Source organism: Natrix helvetica (genome assembly GCF_964273705.1).
Source record: "Natrix helvetica genome assembly, chromosome: 1".
NCBI lineage: Eukaryota > Metazoa > Chordata > Lepidosauria > Squamata > Natricidae > Natrix > Natrix helvetica.
Genome location: NC_138548.1, coordinates 305,218,856 through 305,240,276, shown reverse-complemented (window position 1 = coordinate 305,240,276; position 21,421 = coordinate 305,218,856). Strand labels below are relative to the sequence as shown.

Genomic DNA, 21,421 nt, shown 5'->3' with positions numbered 1-21,421 from the left:
TCTCTAGGGTTTTCTCTGATACCCCTCAGTCTAACAGGATTAGTTCTTATGCTGTCCTGTTTGTATAAAATAAACTTGTAAATAACTTGTCTGAGCTAATTATTCCCTTATTGATTCTAAGAGCAGTCATCTGTTGAACTTTGTCCTTCATCCCCATAGTTTGGTAAACATGAATACAAGTTTGAGTTTATTTGCCATAGGTTTGTTAGGAAGTACATGCATACCTATCAGGCTTATCCTTTCAACACAAGCAACATTATGCAAAGTGCAAAAAAAGTTACAAGAAAAGCAAGCCAAAGAGATTAAATGTATAACATAAGAAAAAGAAAAGGAAATATTGCTAAATCTAGTTTAACCTAACATTTATGTATAACTTGTAATTGTTCACTATATATTCCCTAAAAACCCAGCTATCTTGATCTTTGCATCTAAATATTTCAAAAAAAATCACTTGACTGTCTGACCTGAGTAAAGATGGGTAATCGCAGTCTTAAAGAAATAAATGGAAGTTGTGTTAAAATGTGTCCAAAAGTATAACTATAACAGATAACTTGTGATGATTTTACAGTTGAGCCACAAGGGCAAACACATGCAAAGGAATATCACAAGACAAAACAGCCATAAACTGTGCAGTGATTCAGTTAGTAGAAATCTTGAATTTAAGAAAATCAAACTAGGAAAGTTTCTGGAAGGCCCTATTATTTATATTATTCCAGAACATCTGTTATTGCTCAAGATTTGACATCTCTTTCTAGAAAAATTAAGTACTTTAATTTTTTAATCAGATTCACACAAGGAAATATTTATGTTTCATGTATAGTGTTGAAAAGAGATTGTTTACAAACCTGAACTACGTTTTGGCATTTTACTGAAAATTATTGTAGCACTCATATTTACAACATATCCTTTCAATGTTATTGAAGTCCACCCAATAATTTTGTTTAATACAGAAATTATTATTGTATGTTTCTGTTGCTATGCTATCATACCATGAGAGAGGGGGTAGAGAAGATCATGACTGTGAAATAGCAAGATATCAGTTTCAGAGGAATAGCAGCAATAGCTTCTAACAAAAGAGCAATTGGCATATTTAATTTTAGATTGTCCCAGGAGAAATTTTTGTATGCAGACATCTGTCTTTATGCCTGCAATGTGGAATGAAATCTTACAATTAAACACTTCAGCTTCTTAATGGTCTACCCACAAGTGGACTACCAATCACTTGTGCTTGAATCTAGTTAAACTACCTTTAATTAAAAACTACCTTTCCTAATTTATTCTGGCATACACTAGTTTGGTCCAGGTGCAGAATACAGAGACACAGAATGGGATTATAATCTGATTTTCTGGTTTTGATTCTCAGTAGCTTTCACTGAATTCTATGTCATAAAGTAAGTTATGGTTTTGGTTTAAATGTTAGGAGTAGCGAGCATCAATATCAGGAATATGAATATGTGTCTCTCACAGCCCTAGTTCAAAATCCTTAATCCTTATGCCAGGATTTGCCAAACTGTTAAGAGAAACTCTGAGTCCGAGGAAAGTGTGAAGAACTTTTTAGTTATATTGCTACAGTACATCCACGTTTCCTGAGATTTCCTTTTATTGTTTTTCCTGTTCATTTGTGTTTGTTTCAGTATTTGGATTTTTAGGGGAACTGTGATGACAAAAAGTTAGGAACCCCTGACAGTGATATTTGAAAATTCTATACATCTTTAATGCCTCTGCTGCCCAGAATCAATTTGAATAATGAGATGTGCAGCATATAAATTTAATTAAAAAAAATAACTCTGAAAGATAAATACTACAGCATGCTGCTGCTTCTAAAATGCACTGTGAAAAAGCTTTTCTTTGCTGACTCTGTGTTGTGTTCCAAGGTGGAATGCTGTTCATCAAATTGTTAATTTGAATAGTTTAAGAAGCCTTGGCCAACAGATTGAACAATTAACTTTACGTAATTTTATACAGTTCTAGAAAAAGGTTCAACTTTTGAAAACATTCATGACTATGACATAAACTTTTTAAAATGGGCATGCTTTGCATCCAGTTAGCTAAGGAATTCCAATTGTTGGGTCCTTCCTGCTATACAGTCCATCCTATGGAACATGCTTCCTTTGGAGAGCAGAATGGCCGCTGCTTTTCAGATGCATGTCTTGGTCTGGGTCAGAGATGCTGAGTGTATGCAAGAACCTGTTTCTTGGTTATTTTAGTGATTATAATGTGTGATTTATTCTCACCTATACATATATTTTCATTTTTGTATTATTGTGATTGTTTTAATTTTATTTCTCAATATAAATTGAATGAATGAATGAATGAATTATATTTTGAAGTTTGTCACAGTAAATTACTATATGTGTAGCCCATAGTGCTTTTGGTCTGCAAGTCTATATTGCAAGTATTATACAGCAGAATGTTGGTGAATATTTTTATTATGCAATGTAGCTTTAAAGTTTATTATTTCTAGAGGTTTCTGCTTTGTTCTTAAAATGATTTTGTTCTTTAAACTTTTCTTCAGCCTATAAATATAAATATTATTTGAAAAGGGAGTACAATTTAGTCAAAATTGTTCCCAGCTGTTTCTGCTATCTCTTATGAGCAATTCTTTAAAATAGCAATGGAGAAAATACTTCCAGAATAAATCAAGTAGCAGATTTTATCAGCTTGATTTGATTTATATCTTGGATAATTACATTGTTTAATATTACTTTAATACAGAAAACTTTCCATGAAATTTAATCAATGCTTAAAGGCTTCTCTGAAGGACACTAAATTACTCTAGTGTTAAAATATGAAGAGACTGCCACAAAGCAGGAACTTTCTTATTTGCCTCACAAAAATTCTAAATTGAATATTTTATGATTGAAGATGATATTCAAAGTTGTGTCTCATATCTAGATGGCTCAGCAGAGCATGGGAGCACAGAAAAAAGCAAGTGGGTGTAATGTTGGCTTGGAAGAGGGAAAGGTTTCTTCTACTGAAGCAAGTGCTATCTTAGGTGTGCATGCAGCTGATCGTCTTCTAGCATTCAAAGAACCATTTTTATCCCTTTGTATAGAGAAATTTACTGTGTGTGAGAGAAAGCGAGAGAGACCACAAACATTCCCTCACCCCCATTCTCTTCTTCCCATACATAAAATTAGGAAACGTTTCCATCATATACAGACATTTTTAATACATGTTCAATGCATTTCTTGGAACTTTTGCTGAAGAAAATGAGACCAAACAACTACAAAGACATTATTCTTTCTGATTCTGTTTAAAAGCCAGTTCCAGCAGTGAAGCCAGAAAGATAGCAGGTGTTCTTCACAGAAGCTTGAACCATGGTTGTTTTTTATAGTAACAAGGATGAAGAAAACTAGACCAGACTTATCTTGACTATATTTGCAGATCCTTGCAGTTCTTCCCAGGTGCCCTTTCATTACTTTTATGCAAAGTAAGCACATGTGTAGTTGACAAGAATAATCTTTATTCCCGTCCTCTTTGACCGGAGACCAAGTGGCTTCAAAGTACTAGGCTGCTGCTTAGATACATTGCAAACTGAAGCTTTGTGCAAGAGACAGAAGAAAAATGGTTACTTGTGATGAGGCAACAGCATCCTACTGATGAGAAAAGCAATTCAAAGTGTTGCCAAAGAAAATGGTCATACCAGGTGGCAACACTTGGCCAACTTCTTCTAGGTTTGGAAGTGAACAGGATTCATTTCCAATAAATCAGTTCCATTATGAATGCTATGGTATACCAAGGCTACTTTCAAATTGACTTCAAATTTTGTATAAATTAATCTAATATCGCAAGGTGTTATACACAGAACTTTTACAGAAGTTTACAGAACTTGAGAATAATTGAGGTAGATGTCTGTCTTGTAAAATATAAATAAGCTCTGAAAGACAAAAAAATACATTTAGAAATAATGTTTTTGCTTTTAAATGCTAAATATTATTAAATTGTGTTAACCCATTAATAATCTGAGTGTTTCACATGTATTACCATAGTAATAACCTTGATAGACTTCATTTTCTGATAAGGTAAAGAAAAGGGAAAAGAAATCTGCAGAAAAATCTAGGTTATATAAGGTGATATAGTGACTTTATTGTAGAAATATGGTAAATATCAAAACTAAAAGGCCATTCTGTATGTATCTCCTTGGAAATAAGCACCATCAATTTCTGTGTAAATATTTTCAAGGAAATGGATGCAGACATAATAATGGAGATACAGTTTAAAAAGAATGAAAACCAGGATGTCCCTGGGTTTTATCTCAACCTTACCAGAGGATTACTTTATCAGTTCACCTTGTCATTAACATCATGCTCAGAGTCATTGGAGCTACTGAACCCTTCCCTGGTGTTTAAAAACAATTGAGCATCTCCAAAAGTTATTTTTCTTTTAAATTGTTCCAGTGTTTAGTTTGAAAAGTTCCATTAAACAACAGTTGGATTTTGTGGGCTGAAAACAGAATCTTAATTAAGTTTGCTAATTCACCTGGAATCTTAGTGTAATGCCTACAAAATTCTTTTTAGATTAATATTAATACTTAAACTTAAGATTGTGGCAGCTAAAAAGTGGGGGAAAATTATAGGAAGTGTGTTTGAAAGAGAATGTTTAGGCTAACACTGCTAGGCATACTATCCTATGTCCCTTATAGTCCAATTAACAATTTACTTTTATCCTTGTACTTTCCATTGAGTAGTTGTTGCCTGAAGCTTATATTTATTTGTTTTCCTATTTATTTAGGTATTGTAAATCCATGTTATTCTCAAAGATGTTCGTGTGAAATCTATACATGTAGTTGAAAAGTGATTTGCGTTCTACATATGAGTATTCTGCACTGTAATCCTTGTTTTTGATCTTAGAAAGCAATTCATGTGCAACTAGTTTGCACAACTACCGGTATATAGACCTCCAATTATAAATTAGCATAAGCCTATCTGGCAACCTTTGGTTTTCTTACCATTTCATCTCCTTGAAATACTGCATTTTGTTGAGATCTATCTTTAAACAATTTTATTTTTATTTTTAAAAAACTAGCTGATATGCAGCTCTATTATTTTGTGGCTTTGAAGATTTCCTTTCTTTGGTTTTGGCACAGTCAGACTTTTGGATCTCTAAGAAAAACAGGCTTTCTTTTTGCTGACAAGTGTTTTTGGCGAAACATAGCAAGCATATGTAGTCATCCTATGAACTCTGAACTAAATACCCACAAACAGAATAGTTAATGGATAAAATTTCTGCTTTAAAGCAATATTTTGTTTGAATATTTTCACTGTTTATTTAGGTCTTATCACACACTCAAATATTTCCTCAAATTTATTCAAAATAGTTAAGAAGAATAACCCCCGGAGTTTTTTCTATGAGGCTAGCCATTTAAAATAATTCTTGCAGAAATTCCTTAACATTCTGATAAATAGTGATTGGAGTGTTACGTTTTATGCTAAGATTTGTTATAATACCCAATAAGCTATATTCTAGACAATGCTGAATAAGATAATAAGAAATTATCTGTATCTGAACTAATTTCCTCAGTTGTTGATCAGAATATTATGTTATTTATTATTTCATTTATGTTATTTTGTCCTCAATAAACCACAGCGAATATATATAGCACAATAAGCACACATCATTTCCAATTTATAAAATAGAATTCCAGCAATGAAAACTTTGAAATATTTTATGAAACCTTGTAATATATTGCATTGCGAGTATTGGTTTAAATTATGTCCTGAAGTATCATATATAAATAAAGAAAATAAAACCTTTGAACTACACACCATTAAATATTAAGTTTTTCACTGATTATTTTTCAGGAAGTCCTTCATGAGATCCCTTTTATGAATTTTTCCTTCAACAAACTATCTTCCTTTGTCATCTTATTATTTATATGCTTGCTATAGAAGTTAGTCTCCAAAATCAGCATTTTGTCAGCTCTTTGACAACCAAGTCATTGTAGTTTATAAAGCTAAGTATACTGTGTAAAGAGTTCAATTCCCAGTAGTAAGGTTAAAACCACATGAGACCTAACAATAATAGCTTTATGTATCTAAATGAGTTCCAGTAAAGTAAAAACCTTAAACTGCCTCCTGGCTGACAGTTTTTTGATACTTTCCCCCCAAATTTAGCTTATAACCTTCTAAATACAGTAACAGCTACATGTTCTATTTCTTCAAATGTGTTCCATTGTTGATCATTGATATTTTATTATTTTGCATGATATAAGAAAATAAGATACAGTAATAGGAAAGAGGTCTTGAATCTATTTCAAAAAGTTAAATTTAGAAACAATAGGATATTTTGAAGAGAAAGGAAAACTCTGAATCTTCTAAAATGTTCTATAAAGTTTATATGTTCTATGGATTTAAAAGTAAATTTTAGCTTTAGCGCTGTAGTACTTTGCATCATCAATGCAGGCATATATATGCCAGAACAAACGTTTAGTATGTGCTTAACTAAATATTGTTAGCATTTGACGTGAACATCTTTAATCCAAATAGCCAAAGCTTTACTATTCAGCTTATGTCCCCTTAGTTGTTGTGCAATGCATCAAGTTAATTCAGAGAAGAAACAAGCCAAATAGATATTTATGACATCTTATGATGATGTGTTGGTTAAAATAATTTATGGAGGGAAGACTGGATGAGTCCTTTGAGAAGGCTACAGGCCAGCTGTTGTGAAGTTAGTTTGCCCTCTTGTGGTACACGGGTGCAACAAATGAACTAGTGATGGTTGGCTGCCAGGACTTCTACTGTGTGTATAACATTGTAGCCTCCCTAGCGTTATATGCCATACGCTAAATGATAATAATTTATGGTATATGAAATCAAATAAGAGTTAAATTGCTGTTATATTAGAAGTTTAATTTTGATACTTAATCCTAAAATTTATTGTACTAGCATGGAAGGGCTGAGCAAAGAGCACATAAAAGGTAAATGCAAAGGTTCCCCTTGCACATATGTGCCAGTCATTCCCGACTCTAGGGGGCAGTGCTCATCTCCGTTTCAAAGCCGAAGAGTCAGTGCTGTCAGAAGACATCTCTGGTCATGTGGGCTACACTGAAGGTGTTCAGATCGATGTTACCTTCCCATCAGTGGTGGTTCCTATTTTTCTACTTGAATTTCTTTACGTGCTTTCAAACTGCTAGGTTGGCAGAAGCTGGGACAAGTAACGGGAGCTTACTCCGCTATGCAGCGTTAGGGATTTGAACCACCAAACTCTCGACCTTTCTGATCGACAAGCTCAGCATCTTAGCCACTGAGCCACCGCATCCATACAGATCACATAACAATACTGTAAAGAGTTAAGGTCACAGGGAAGTATAGTCAGATATATCTTAGGCAAATGTACATTGAGTGCCTTTGGTATAAAAGTCAGTATTCGTTCAACATACAAGAATAAAATTAACATTTTATTCATTTGTGTATGATTTTCAGGAAATAGCAAATAAACCATGGTGGTAGTACAGTTTGAGAAGTGTTGTGATAAAATTGAGAAACTATTTATTAGCATAGTCTCTCAAAATAATTTCATTGAGTTTACTGAGCTTCCACTTTGCTCACTGCTCAAATCATGTCTCAGTGATACACATTTAAAATCCTTTCTCCAACTACCTGAAAAATGCTTGAGCAGAGTACATGAGGAAGATCCTCACTGATTTAACTGGCTAAAGAACAGTTTGTGGGCAATAAATAATTAGAAATGACACACTGTTGAATAATAAAAGAAAGGCTCTCACATTTGAATGGGTGACTATCTAAGCTGTGGGCTAGACTGGAAAGTAGGGGGGGAACCTTGGAAGAAGACTATTTAAATATTCTTGTTAATAAAGCTAAAAGGGAGTATTCCTGAAGTCACAAGAAATTGAGTTCAACTCAGAGAATTCATTTTATTTTAGTTGGCAGGCACAATTGGTAACAATATTGTAATTCACTGAGGAATATTTTTGATTCTTGTTCAATTTTTCTTTCAAAATATTTTCTTTACCTTGCATGGGTAAAATTTAAATGATTGAAAATGTTTTTAATTTGTAGTATCACATTAATAATAGTATAAACCATTTTAATAAGCAAGACATGTTGGCACATAAAGGATTTAGAAGATTTTGTTTTTTCTTCCATAGTTTGCAGACTGCTCGGAGTCTTGGATTTCATTTCTGGCCACTGAGATTAAACCACAGCCATGCTTCAAATGGTCTCATTCTTATGGAATAGGCTGTGAATACTGACATTTTACAAAATGTGCTGCATTTTTACCATCGGAATGTACTCAGTAGTTATACAGGATCTTTCAAAAGTTGATGCATCTCTCAAGTAAAATACATTTGATAACCTTGCGCTTATCCTCCACGTGGAATAAATAAGTCATGAAATTTCACCTTGTTCACTAAGATGATTCTGTGTATAAGGTGTAAGGCTAACAACACTGTTCCCAAGTCAATTAGAACTTTCAGAGCTAATGTGATTTCACTTCTGCTCTCTTGATCAAAGCTCTGTCCTTTTAAAAACCGAAAAGGTATTGCATGAGATATTTATGAAAACCGTTCCCATGCCCCTTCAGTTCATGACCAATGTCCTAATGATATTTGAATTAAGATCGTGATTCATAACTGCCTTAACAATCCTTATCTATGTTGCCACTGAATATGCTTAGATGCAATTACTAAAACAATCTCTTATATCCCTTGGTACTACAAGTAGTCCTCAACTTATAACCATTTGTTTACTGGTCATTCAAAGTTACAATGCATTGAAAAAAGACCACACACTTAAGACCATTGTAGCATCCCTACGGCCACCTGATCAAAATTTGGGTTCTTGGTAACCAGCATGTATTTAGGACAGTTGCCAAGTCCTGGAGTCCTGTTATCGCCATTTGTGGCCTCCCCTGCTAACGTCCAACAAACAAAGTGAATTAGGGGGGAGGGGCAGATTCATTTAATGACTGCCTGATTCTATTAAGAGCTGCAGTGATTCTCCATATCAAAAAAGGTCATAAAATTGAATGGAGTTCACTTAACAACCAGCTTGCTTAGCAATGGAAATAATAAGCTGAGGACCACCTGTACCTTTTGTATTATGACAGGCAGTCTACATCCCTACGCAAGTATCTTTGCTAATTCAATTATTCATAAATACCCAAATCCATTTTCCTTTTATATTTATATTCATTTCTTTACTATATGTATTTAGGTTTGAATGCATTCAAAATAGATTGTATATTTTTATACATATATCTTTATCATAGCTTTTAAGTATGTTTAGAGAACAATGTGGTATTATCAAATATAAACCATGTTAAAATATCAGTGGTGCATTAAAAAGCTGCTTGCATTTTTTAAAAATACTGTTCAGTCTTTTATAAATATTTATAGTTGAGGAAACTCAAAAGCTATAGAGTAATTGGAGAGAAAATAGAACAGTGTCACATATAAGTTACATTTTATTCCATTTTAGGTTAGTATGTGGAGTGAACTTTAACTTATTAAACTTTTGTTGAAGAAACCATGAACTTACTCAGGAAGGCAAATCTAAATTCCCATGAAAAGTATAATAAGCACTTGAGACATGAACCCCTATTTACTTTGTTGGATATTTTTAATCCATATTAATTCTGTTATCGAGTTGAAGGAAGCTGTTTTTAAAAGTGAATAATAAAGTCTATGTCATATGAAATATATAATGTAGTTATTATAATCTACATTTATAGTGTTCATATTCATTCTGAAACCGCATTCTAGAATAGCAAGTGAGGTTTGCTTTTAAAAAGCAATTGTTTAAATATTAATGATTTTGTGTACTCAGAACAGAGAAATCATCTCAAATGTCTCATACCAGTTTTCCTTTTGATAATATGTATATGCGGACAGCTATGGCAGTGATGGAGATAGGTATGCATCTGTGTGTATACTTTTGAGGAACACAGGGTATTAGCAGTTTTGGTGATTTAATTCTTGTCCCTTTTCAATCTGGTTTTGGGCTACTTCTGGATGGAAAGCAACAGTAGTTTTGCTGTTATCATAGAGACAGCAGCCAGACAGGGTATGCTCCGTCTATTAACCAATAAGACTGAGTCTACATTTATGATGTCATTGGGTCCTTGTGGCTCCTCCCCAGTTTCAGACTCAGTCCAACCTGGACTAGCTGTGAGAATTGATCTCTCCTCCAAATTATTTAAATTATATCTTTAATTGGTGAATTTTTTTGTTCCTTTAAATTGGTTCCTTAAATAATCCTTTATTCTACAAATTGGAGGGAAATTCGAAACTGATCTCTGGCTGCCTCTCCTGAGCCGTCTGATTGCCTGCGGCCACGAGTTCGCTCAAGAAGCCTGCCTTGCAATCAGCTCAGCCAGCTCACGAGCTACGGCTCCACGGCTGTTTCCCTGTAGTGCTCCTTGATTCTGGGCACTGCGACTGGCCATTTCGCACGCAGCGGTTCTGCAGATCACCTGACCACACAGTATCGGTGGCCATTTTGAGACTCGGAAAAGCCTTAGAGAAAAAAAGCCATTTAGGACACTTTTAAAAAGACGCGAACTCTACAGCAGTTGTTTGGTATGCCCAGCAACGCGGGATCGCCCCAGGTGGACCGGCTCAGGAGCGCCTGGCCAGCAAATGGGTGAGACTGTTGCCTATCTTATTGGGGTGTTGATTTATGTTTGGGGAAATGGCTGATTCAACTATGGATACAAATGCAGGATTAGAGGAGGCGGGGCCATTGGGGGCAAAGAGCAGCAGGAAGAGGCAAGCCAAAGAGGCTCCTTCCTCAGGAGTAAACCCCAAGGTCTCTAAAGCGACTACCAGGGCAGAAGAGTGCAGGCAGAAGGCCCTTGAGAAAGAATTTCAGAGGGCCCCAAAACAACAGCATATTCTAACTGCCCAGCCTTCCCTCCCTCCCTCCGAGGATCAACAAGTGGCGTCCCCAGTTCCACCTGTCTTGCCTCCCATGGGCCCTGACCCCACCCCCCGGCCTATTCAGAAGCGGAATTGTCTTCTTCGGAGTCCTCATCTTCGATGGAACCTGACAACAGAGGCACTTTTTTTTAAAGTCCCTCTCAATAGGGAGCGCACCTTTGAACAGGCTTCCCTCCTGGTTACACATGGCTCTGGGGGCACTCACACCATGTACATCTCTCCTGCTAATATGGCAACCATCATTGCTGAAACCATTAATCAGGTCATGGCTGCTGGCCTACAACACCAACACCAACCTGCTCCATCATATGGCCATAAGCATAAATCTTCTGCTGCGGCTTAGCAACCTGATCCCTCTGCCTCTACTTCTCAGGCCTCAATTGGCGGGGACCAAGATAACCTGCGGGACTCAGACCTGTCTGATGATGAGGTAGTCACCCCAGATACCCCTGTCTTTACCGGATTATTCAAAACTGATAGTTTCAAGTCCCTTCTTCTTAAGGCCATTAAAGCTGCTAACTTACCATCTTCTGCTTCAGCTTCTACTTCACAGGATAAACCAGCAGAACCGGCTTCAACTGAGTACCCCATTCACTGAACCCACGGTGAAAAAAGAGGTGATCCCTGTTCCCAGGATATTCCTGAACATCATCCAGAAGCAGTGGGAGGCACGGGCCCACAGCTGACCAACCTTGACAAACGTCTCTACAACATTGCAGCAGACCTCACCAAGTTCTTCAAGACTCCCCCAGTGGACGCACTGGTTGCAGCCCTGTCTTCACCTACTGTGGTCTCTGGAGCCTCTGAGGAGGTTCTCAAGCCTGAGGAGAGAAGGTCAGATAAAACCTTCAAAAACTATCAGGCTGGGGCCTGGGCTGTTAGGGCCTCTACGGCCACTTCCTTTTTCTCCAGGGCAGCCTTGATTTGGATTGAACAGCTTCAGGAGCGCATCGCTCCTACTCACAGTAGATCACATAGGGATCTCAACAAGATCAGGGCAGCATTTGAATTTGTGGCTGATTCTTCCCTTAATGCTGCTAGATTCACTTCTAAAGCCATGGCCTCTTCGGTCACGGCCAGGCGTCTGACTTAGCTCAAGCCATGGCAGGTGGATATCCATACCAAGTGGCGCCTAGCAGCCTCCCCATTCAGTGGCACCCAATTATTTGGTAATCCCTTAGACCCGTACCTCACGGAATCTAAAGACAAGCACAAGGTCCTTTCATCCTTCTACAAGAAACAGGACAGTTGGCCCGCTCCCTTCTACAGGAGGTCGCCCTTTCAACCAGTAGATGGGGAACCTTCCCCCATCCACAATGCCAATCCTACACTTCCAGACAGGGATCTTACCAGGACAGGTCCAGTAGAAACACACAGCGTTTCCCCTCCAATAAATCTTACAGTGGAGGATGCAACCACCATTTTTCACACAGGAAATCACTATCTAGACTCTCTTCCGATCGGAGGCCGCCTGGCGTTCTTTGCCTATCGCTGGTAGGAGACCACCACAGACAATTGGGTACTCAAAACTGTCAAATTTGGTCTCATGCTAGAATTCCTCTCCATCCTCCAGGAACACTTCGTGCCATACCCAGTCTCTCGGTGTCCTCGCAAGAGGGCACTGATGGAACAGACCATTCAGCACCTGTTGGAGATCCAGGCCATCCAACCGGTTCCTCCCCATCAGGAAGGGCAGGGTTTTTTTCCCTGCCTGTTTCTGGTACCGAAGAATTCCGGAGGATGGAGAGCAATTTTAGATCTAAAAACATTGAACCACCACATAGACTATCGGTGGTTCAAAATGCATTCTCTGCACACCATCCTCCAGGCGATCAGGAAAAGCCGACTTCCTCACATCGGTAGACTTGACCGAAGCTTACCTTCATATCCCCATCTTTATAGACCACCGAATATATCTCCGCTTCTCCTATGGGGGGAGGCACTTCCAGTACCGAGCTCTTCTGTTCGATCTATCCTCTGTCCCCAGGGTATTCACAAAGATACTGGCAGCACTAGCCGCCCACATCAGGTCATCCCCAGTTCGGATTCTCTGTTACCTGGACAACATCCTCTTGTTGTCCAGGTCTCCGGTTCAGGCAGAAAGAGATCTCGCCCTCACCATTCACACCTTGCGGAATCACAGGTTTGGGGTGAATCTCAAAAAGAGTCACCTCGTTACCAGAAGGCATCTCTTCTTCTTCTCTCCCAAGTCTTGGGCGAGATGGTATCTTGCTTCGGGATTGTCCCGTGGGCCAGATTTCACAGCAGGAGCCTTCAATGGTTCATGCTTCCACATCAAAAGGCTGACAGGAGCAGCTCTCCACTCAGGGTCCCCCTTCCCAGACAGGTATTACACTCTCTCAAATGGTGGCAGTCCTTGGCGATTTTGCAAGGGACCTTGTTCAGAGAGCCGTGCCATCTCACACTTAAGATGGATGCAGGTCTGACAGGATGGGGGGCACACATGCAGGACCTAGTGGCTCAGGGTCAGTGGTCCTCACAGAAGACCAAAACAGCATAAATTGGCTAGAATTGTGGGCGATTCACCTCACCCTCAGACACTTCCACCACAGAGTTCAGGCCCATCACATATTAGTCCTCACGGACAATACCACGACCAAGGCACACATAAACATACAGGGGAGAACTCGTTCCTGGTCCCTGATGCAGGAATCCAACCTGTTGTGCCAGTGGGCGGAATCTCACCTGTCATCTCTCAGGGCAGAACACATCTCGGGGGTCTCCAATGTCCAAGCAGACTGGCTGAGCCGGACAATGATAGATCAGGCGGAGTGGACCATCCATCCGAGCCTCTTCCATCAACTGACACTACGGTTTGGCCTCCCAGTCCTAGACCTGTTCACAACGGCAGACAACAACCAGGTACCCAGGTATTACTCGAGGTTCATGGACCCCTTGGCAGAAGGAGTAGACACTCTCAGATGCCAGTGGCCCAGGGTTCTCCTGTACGCATTTCCTCCCCTTCCCCTCATTCAGAGGGTAATTCAAAAAATGCTGGAGCAGGAGGCAGACCTGTTGCTGCTATCGCCAAATTGGCCACGCCGGGCTTGTTATGCCAACCTAATAACTCTGTCAATCTCCACCCCATGGCACATCCCACGGGGTCTCCTGTCTCTACATCAAGGGTCAGTATGTCATCCCGACCCCCAGTGGCTGCAGTTAAGCGCATGGCGATTGAGCGGCAAGCCTTAACAGCCGATAACATCTCCCTCGATGTCATTGCTACCATTCAGACATCACGCAGTAGCTCTACTAACCGCATTTATGATGCCACGTGGTGGACTTTTGTTCTGTGGTGTTCCAACCAGACTGTTTACCCACTTAGGGCATCCATTCCACAGATATTGGACTTCCTGCAGAGGGGGCTTGATCAGGGACTTACCCCTAACATGCTACGCTGTCAGGTGGCCGCTCTGGCCTCTGTTCTGGAAGGTCTGGCATCAGAACATCTGCCTTCTCACCCCTTGATCTGGAGATTTCTCTGTGGAGCATCCAACCTGCGTCCCCCTGCCATACATAGATATCCGACTTGGGACTTGCCTCGTGTCCTAGAGGCTTTGACTTCTGCACCCTTTGAACCTATGAGATCCACTTCTTTGAAACTGTTGTCCTTTAAAACACTGTTTTTGATGGCTGTAACCTCAGCCAGACGTATTTCTGATTTGGCTGCTCTTTCAGTCGGGCATGACTTATGCATGTTCCATCCAGACCGAGTTGTCTTAAGACTGGACCCAACATTCATACCGAAGGTCAATAGCTGTTTCCACCGAGGTCAGGAGTTGACCTTACCTGATTTCTGTCCATCTCCCCGTCATGAGAGGGAGCACAAGTGGCACGCTCTTGACGTATGTCGTGCCCTCAAGATCTACATCGACCGCACCACCTCATTCTGCCACTCAGAAGCTCTCTTCATCTCCTTTTGCCAGGCCTCCTTGGGTACCAAGGCTTCATCGTCTAGTTTGGGGCGCTGGATAAGAGCCTGTATTAAACTGTCTTATGAACTTCAATCCATACAGGTTCCTGCAAACATTTCAGCTCACTCTACACGCAGCGCTGCGACATCTGCGGCTTGGTCCACTCAAGCCACCTTGGAAGAAGTCTGCCAGGTGGCCACGTGGGTGTCTCCCACAGTCTTCATACATTATTACAAGTTGGAAAGTACGCGTCAGCTGAAGCAGCTTTTGGGTGCAGGGTGCTACAACAAGTGCTTGTGCCCTAACCTTTTTTACAATTTCCCACCCTAGTGGACAGCCCAGTCTTTGGTACGTCCCAGACTGGCTGCTGTCTCTATGATAACAGGAAAATGGGTGTTGGCTCTTACCTGATATGCTCATTTTCTGGTAGAGTAGAGACAGTAGCCAGCCCCGCCCTGGTATGGGTCACGCAAGGGAATTCCTTGTACGGAGGAGAGATATACAGTGTCTATGGACTTTCACTTTTTGCTCACAATTCTCACTTTGAGTCTACAGTTTTCCTTCATCTGAAACTGGGGAGGAACCACAAGGGCCCGATGACATCATAAGTGTAGACTCAGTCCAATTGGTTAATGGATGGAGCATACCCAGTCTGGCTGCTGTCTCTACTCTACCAGAAAATGAGCGTATCAGGTAACAACCAACAGCTATTTTCACTGGGAAATGGACAAATAGGTTTTGATTTCTGATTGATCATGTGCCATCAAATTGTTGTAACAGAGTTAATGTTCACATCAATATATTTTCTCCATGATGATTTGTCTCTGACCTGGTCTTTTGAGTTTTCCAAAAGTACACCCATTGCAACTATAACTGAGTCAATTCACCTAGCTGCTGATCGTCCTTTTCTCTTTCTTTACATTTTTCCGAGGACTAGAGCCTTCTCCAGAGAATTAGACTTTTTCATAATGTGTGTAAAGAAAGAGATTACAATATTCTATGGATTATGATGTCTGTCAAGGCTGTTTACCAAATTGCTATATCTTGTATAAGAATCAAGGATCTACACCAGTGGTGGGATTCAAAAACTTTTGCTACCGATTCTGTGGACATGGTGTGGCTTGGTGGGCATGGCAGGGGAAGAATACTGTAAAATCTCCATTCCCTCCTCACTCCAGGGGAAGGTTACTGCAAAATCCCCTTTTCCTCCATCAGCTAGAGCTTGGGGGGCAGAGAATAGATGGGGGTGGGGCCAGTCAGAGGTGGTATTTACCAGTTCTCCGAACTACTCAAAATTTCTGCTACCGGTTCTCCAGAACTGGTCAGAACCTGCTGAATACCACCTCTGGTCTACACTTAACCCACTTCCTATACTACTGGTCTTTGGTCAGTGACTTATGGGATTCAGACCTGGCAAGAGAGACATGTTCCTGGTCCCATGTAGTAAGGAATATCATCATATGGGACCCAGGAAGAAAGCCTTTCCTGCTCTGGTACCCATCTTTTCAATTCCCCTTGAATTTAGATAGGGACATGCCCTTCTGACCTTTAAGAAGGGTCTGATGACATGACCAGGCTTTTATAGGGGGTGTCCAAGGATATTCATGAGCATTTTCAGTGGTTAAACTGAATGGGATGTATTGTTTGCTGACTGATTATGTTTTTAGTTTTTAATTATGGTCTAATGTGGTGGTATGCTTGTTTTTATTTATATTTTATTCTTGTTTTTAGTCATTGTGAACTGCCCAGAATCACATATGTGAGAGGGGTGGCTATACAAATTGAATAACTAAATAAATTCTGAGGATTAATTACCATTCTTATCCTGTTTAACATTTATAAAAAAAAACCAATAAATAAACTTCTCTTTAAAAAATTTAAGAATTTTTTCTATATTGGTTGCATGATCATTACTATTTATGTTGGCATTCATCTAACAGTACCTTTCATATTCTTGCTGGCTACTGTGTTGGTTCATTCATCTCCACGGAGATTTGGCAGGAACTTGGTTTTCTTGTGGGTTTGGCATGTTTCTAAATCCTGTTGATGAAGCATTTTAGAGCCATTGAACAATTTATATGTTGGCAAGAATGAAGCAACTTGAATATTTATTTTTACTTTATAAAGTTGTAACAGTAAGACTGAAAATGAGAGTGGGATGGAGAAGGTAATTAAAATGAAATAATTAGTTTGAAACCTGTGCAATGTCATGTTTCTATAATATATTAGTTGTTGCATTATTGTATGAGTGGGAATATTTCACTCCTCATGTAACATTGACTGAAACCTCAACACTGATTATTAAAATTATATTTGATCTTTCATGAGAAATACCAAATCTCATAACATGTTGGTATCTACAAATAATGTATTGCATAATAGATGTTCTGGTGTCAGATCTTCAAAAATTGATAGACCTTTTATTGTGTTATGGGGAAAGCTGAATGTCTTCTAGGATTGCAATGGGCACTAGTTTACTCTCTTGTATAACTGGATACTGGTTTCCATTGTTCCACTAAGCTGATTCCAGAAATGATTGATTAGTTTACTCTTTTTAATTGCTAATCGTGTGATCTACATCACTTATTTTTATTCAGAGATTCCTATTAAAAATTGCATGAGGCAAAGTTTAGAGTTGCCAAGGAAATAATAGCAATATTTGAAATTTCTAAATCTTCATTTTATCTAAGTTACATTGTATTACATTAGAAGCAAACAAAATTGTCAGAAATTTGTAAACATGATCATTTGTAGTTTCCTAAAGTGTGTATCTGAAAGTGAATATTTTAGACATGATTAATAGTTCACAGTTAATAATTTAATTGTGAGTGCCCAGAATCATTTGCTAAGATGGGCATCAAGCAAACAAGCCAGCATTTATTATACATATGGAGCTGCAGGAGTAAAAAGCTATACTGCACATCTTAACCATGTTGCATTTTACTCTCCTTTTTTTCAGTGTTGAGGGTGAAGCACCTGGAAGTGAAACAGGCACATCCCTGGATAGTTCATCTGCTTATCATCAAGGAACTATAACTCACAGTTCAGCTCTAAGTCCAGATCATTATGACCATTCTCCATATGGTCTATATTCTGTCTCCCCTGGACACCAAAGGCCCCGGAGGCCAAAGCTTCAGCACTCAACGTCAATATTAAGAAAACAAGCAGAAGAAGAAGCTATTAAAAGGTCACGGTCCCTCTCAGAAAGCTATGAACTCTCATCGGACTTGCAGGATAAACAGGTATTTGAGCTGTGTTGCTGTATTAATCAAATTTGTTTTAAAAAGACGTACTAATTATCAACTTCCTTGAGATTTTTTTTTTCATGAGCCTCTAGAATTTAACATTCTTGTGTACAGGTAGTCCTTCATTTGCAACCACAATTATGACCTACATTTCTGTTGCTAAGCAAGGTGATTGTTAAGTGAATCACCCAGTTGCTAAGCAAATCAGTGCAGTCATTAAGTGAATCACATGTTTGTTAAGCAAATCTGGCTTTGCTCATTCACTTTGCTTATTGGAAGCCAACTGGGAAGAGTTGAAAATGGCAATCGTGACAACACACCCCATGCTGGATGTTGTAACCATCATAAAGTCATGCTGGTTTCCATCATCCAAATTCTAATAACATGACTGTAAGGAAGCTGTGATAGTCATAAGTTAAAAAACCAGTCATAAGTCACTTTTTTCAGTGCTGTCCTCATGCCAAAAACATCAGGGTATTGTAATAATTTTGACTTGGAACTTCCCAGGTAGCACTAACAATCTGATAATTGGACATGAATGGTATTTTGCCCTTCCTGTGCTGGAAGCACCTGCTCTCCTGGCCAGTTTCTCTGGAATTTGCTGAAAGATGCTACATCATTGCTGTTCCTTCCTCTTCTCTGAACTTCCTTTCATAACACAGCTAACGACCGTGGAGCATAAGGAAGACCTGAGTGACTCCAGCTACTTCACCTGTCTAGCTATTCTCCAGCTTCTTGGCAAACATGGTTATAGAGTAGCTTCCAGGAGGGAAATATTGTGTGTAACAAGAAGTTGTTGCTCTGCTAGAAAGGAGAGAAGAAAAAGACAGGATCTCCTCTTACTTGCTTCCCACTGCTTTTAAAGGCTTTTCAGCAGTGTTACTCATCTCAGGTGGAAAACAGAGGGAAAGCAATAATCACTGTTACTTAGAGCTTTATATGCTGCAACTGTTAAGTTGCTTTGGGAAAGGAAGGCAGAGGGGAAAAGTAAAAGTAGTATGATATTTCTCAGCAATTTGGTCCTAAGAGTAGGAGGGTAAGTCATCATCTCTGGTCAAGCAGCAGAAACGAATATGTGCTTCTGCTTTGGGCTCTGTCACAGTACTCTGTGATTTGGAGATGCAGAGAAGAAACAGATATTGTCTCTTTAACTTCCAAATTTTTTCTCACCATTGGTCCAGAAACCAGATACACAGCCAGCACTGGTATATAGCCTATTATTGCTTGGTAGAAAGTGCAAGTTACCCCAAAAGTCTTTTTATGCTTCAAGATGGCTATTTTACATCTGAAACAGCCTTATGAGTGAGATGCACCATAGGCTGAAATCGTAATTGATTGTAAACCTCAAAACTTCCTGCTTTCCAAATCTTCCAAGTAATTATAACTGGAGAATACCAAATGGCAATTGATTTTCATATATTTTTTAGCCTGCTTCCCATTAAAAATAATCAGAAAATAAGCTACAGTTGCAGGAATTATAACCTCAAGAAAGGGTGATGTATCAAATTGAAAACAAAACATTTTTTTTCATCAGACAACTGCCAATATCTGTTTTTGGCAGAATTGGAAATGATTTTCAGGCATAGTTGCTGTTTCTTAAGGGGATTACATTCAGGTCTCAGATGATAGGATTCAGTTCAGATGTATGTTGTCATTCATGAAATAATGCCATATAGGTGGCATTAAAAAGCAATGCAATATAGGTGGCCAAAGTGAGAGGGTTTTTAAAAAAGGATCTCTACTACATAGTGAAGCTTTTTATTTAATATGTTTGTGGTTAATGGCATATAATAATTCTCTTCCTTTTTGATCCATGAGACTTTTGTATTATGTATGAAAAGGCTTCACTGTTGGGTTTCTCCTCATTCAGCCCTTATGATGATTTGAGTTGAAACCCATGCTATGAAAGATTACATATTATAAAATACATTCTCTTTTTAGGTTGAAATGCTAGAACGAAAATATGGAGGCCGTCTCATAACTAGACATGCTGCTCGTACTATACAGACTGCTTTCCGCCAGTATCAGATGAACAAAAACTTTGAGCGGCTTAGAAGTTCTATGTCTGAAAATCGTATGTCAAGGCGCATTGTACTATCCAATATGAGAATGCAGTTTTCATTTGAAGGACCTGAGAAAGTTCACAGTTCCTACTTTGAGGGGAAGCAAGTTTCTGTTACAAATGATGGTTCAAAATTAGGAGCCCTTGTCCAGTCTGGATGCAATGATCTTGCTGAATCAGCTACAATGAAATCTCCAGCAGCTTCCACGGACTTTGCTGATGCCATAACAGAATTGGAGGATGCTTTTTCAAGACAAGTAAAATCTCTTGCAGAATCCATTGATGATGCATTAAACTGTCGTAGTTTGCACTCTGATGAGGTACAGATACCTGACCAAGTCAGAAGTCGTGAAATAGAAAGAGATAGCTGTGGTCCAACTAAATCAACAAGCCATAATGTTGATCATAGGAAACTTGATGAAATGACTGCTTCCTACAGTGATGTTACATTATATATCGATGAGGAAGAATTATCCCCACCACTTCCCCTTTCTCATCCTATAGAAAGACCATCGAGCACAGAGTCTGACTTGAGACTTAGATCAATAAACCCTTCTCAAGAATACTGGTCTATGACACATAAAGACCATAAAATAGACACCGACACAAGTTGTAGGAGTACCCCTTCATTGGAATCCCAAGAACAGAGAATGAGGATGGATCATCTTCCTTTGCTAACCATAGAACCACCAAGTGACAGTTCAGTCGATTTAAGTGACCGTTCTGAAAGAGGATCACTGACGAGGCAAAATGCATATGATCGGGGAATTGGTAGTCAGCAAGGTAGCCCAAAACACATATCACATGGCCTCCCTACCAAAGTAATATCCCGAGAAGATCCAGAAACTAGGCACAGACCGAGGCCTATTGACAGCCACTTGGCTATTAACGGTACAGCAAACAGGCAAAGCAAATCTGAATCTGATTATTCTGATGGAGATAATGATAGCATCAACAGCACTTCCAATTCTAACGACACAATAAACTGCAGTTCAGAATCATCCTCTCGAGACAGCTTACGGGAACAAACTTTGAGCAAGCAAACATACCACAAAGAAACTCGTAATAGTTGGGATTCGCCTGCCTTCAGTAATGACATAATCAGGAAACGTCATTATAGAATTGGACTGAACCTTTTTAATAAGTGAGTACAGTGCTTTTTTCTTTTTTATGAAATGGTATTTTCTTGATGCCTTTGGGTTCTTATATGCAGCAAGAAGTAATTTATCTCTACAATGATGACTAAATTGCCTTGTTACTCTTGTATCGTTTCTCA

The 21,421-nt window shown here is 39.0% G+C and overlaps 1 protein-coding gene across 10 annotated transcripts in view; it reads left to right on the top strand.

Annotated features, from left to right (window-relative positions):
• The window catches only part of IQSEC1 (IQ motif and Sec7 domain ArfGEF 1), a 333,281-nt gene that overhangs the window by 261,498 nt on the left and 50,362 nt on the right, over positions 1–21,421 (top strand). For all 10 annotated transcript variants that reach the window (XM_081968708.1, XM_081968709.1, XM_081968707.1 and 7 more), the window contains 2 exons: positions 17,798–18,080; positions 20,025–21,289. In XM_081968708.1, coding sequence (XP_081824834.1) covers positions 17,798–18,080; positions 20,025–21,289 — 1,548 coding nt within the window. The remainder of the gene's footprint in view (positions 1–17,797; positions 18,081–20,024; positions 21,290–21,421) is intronic.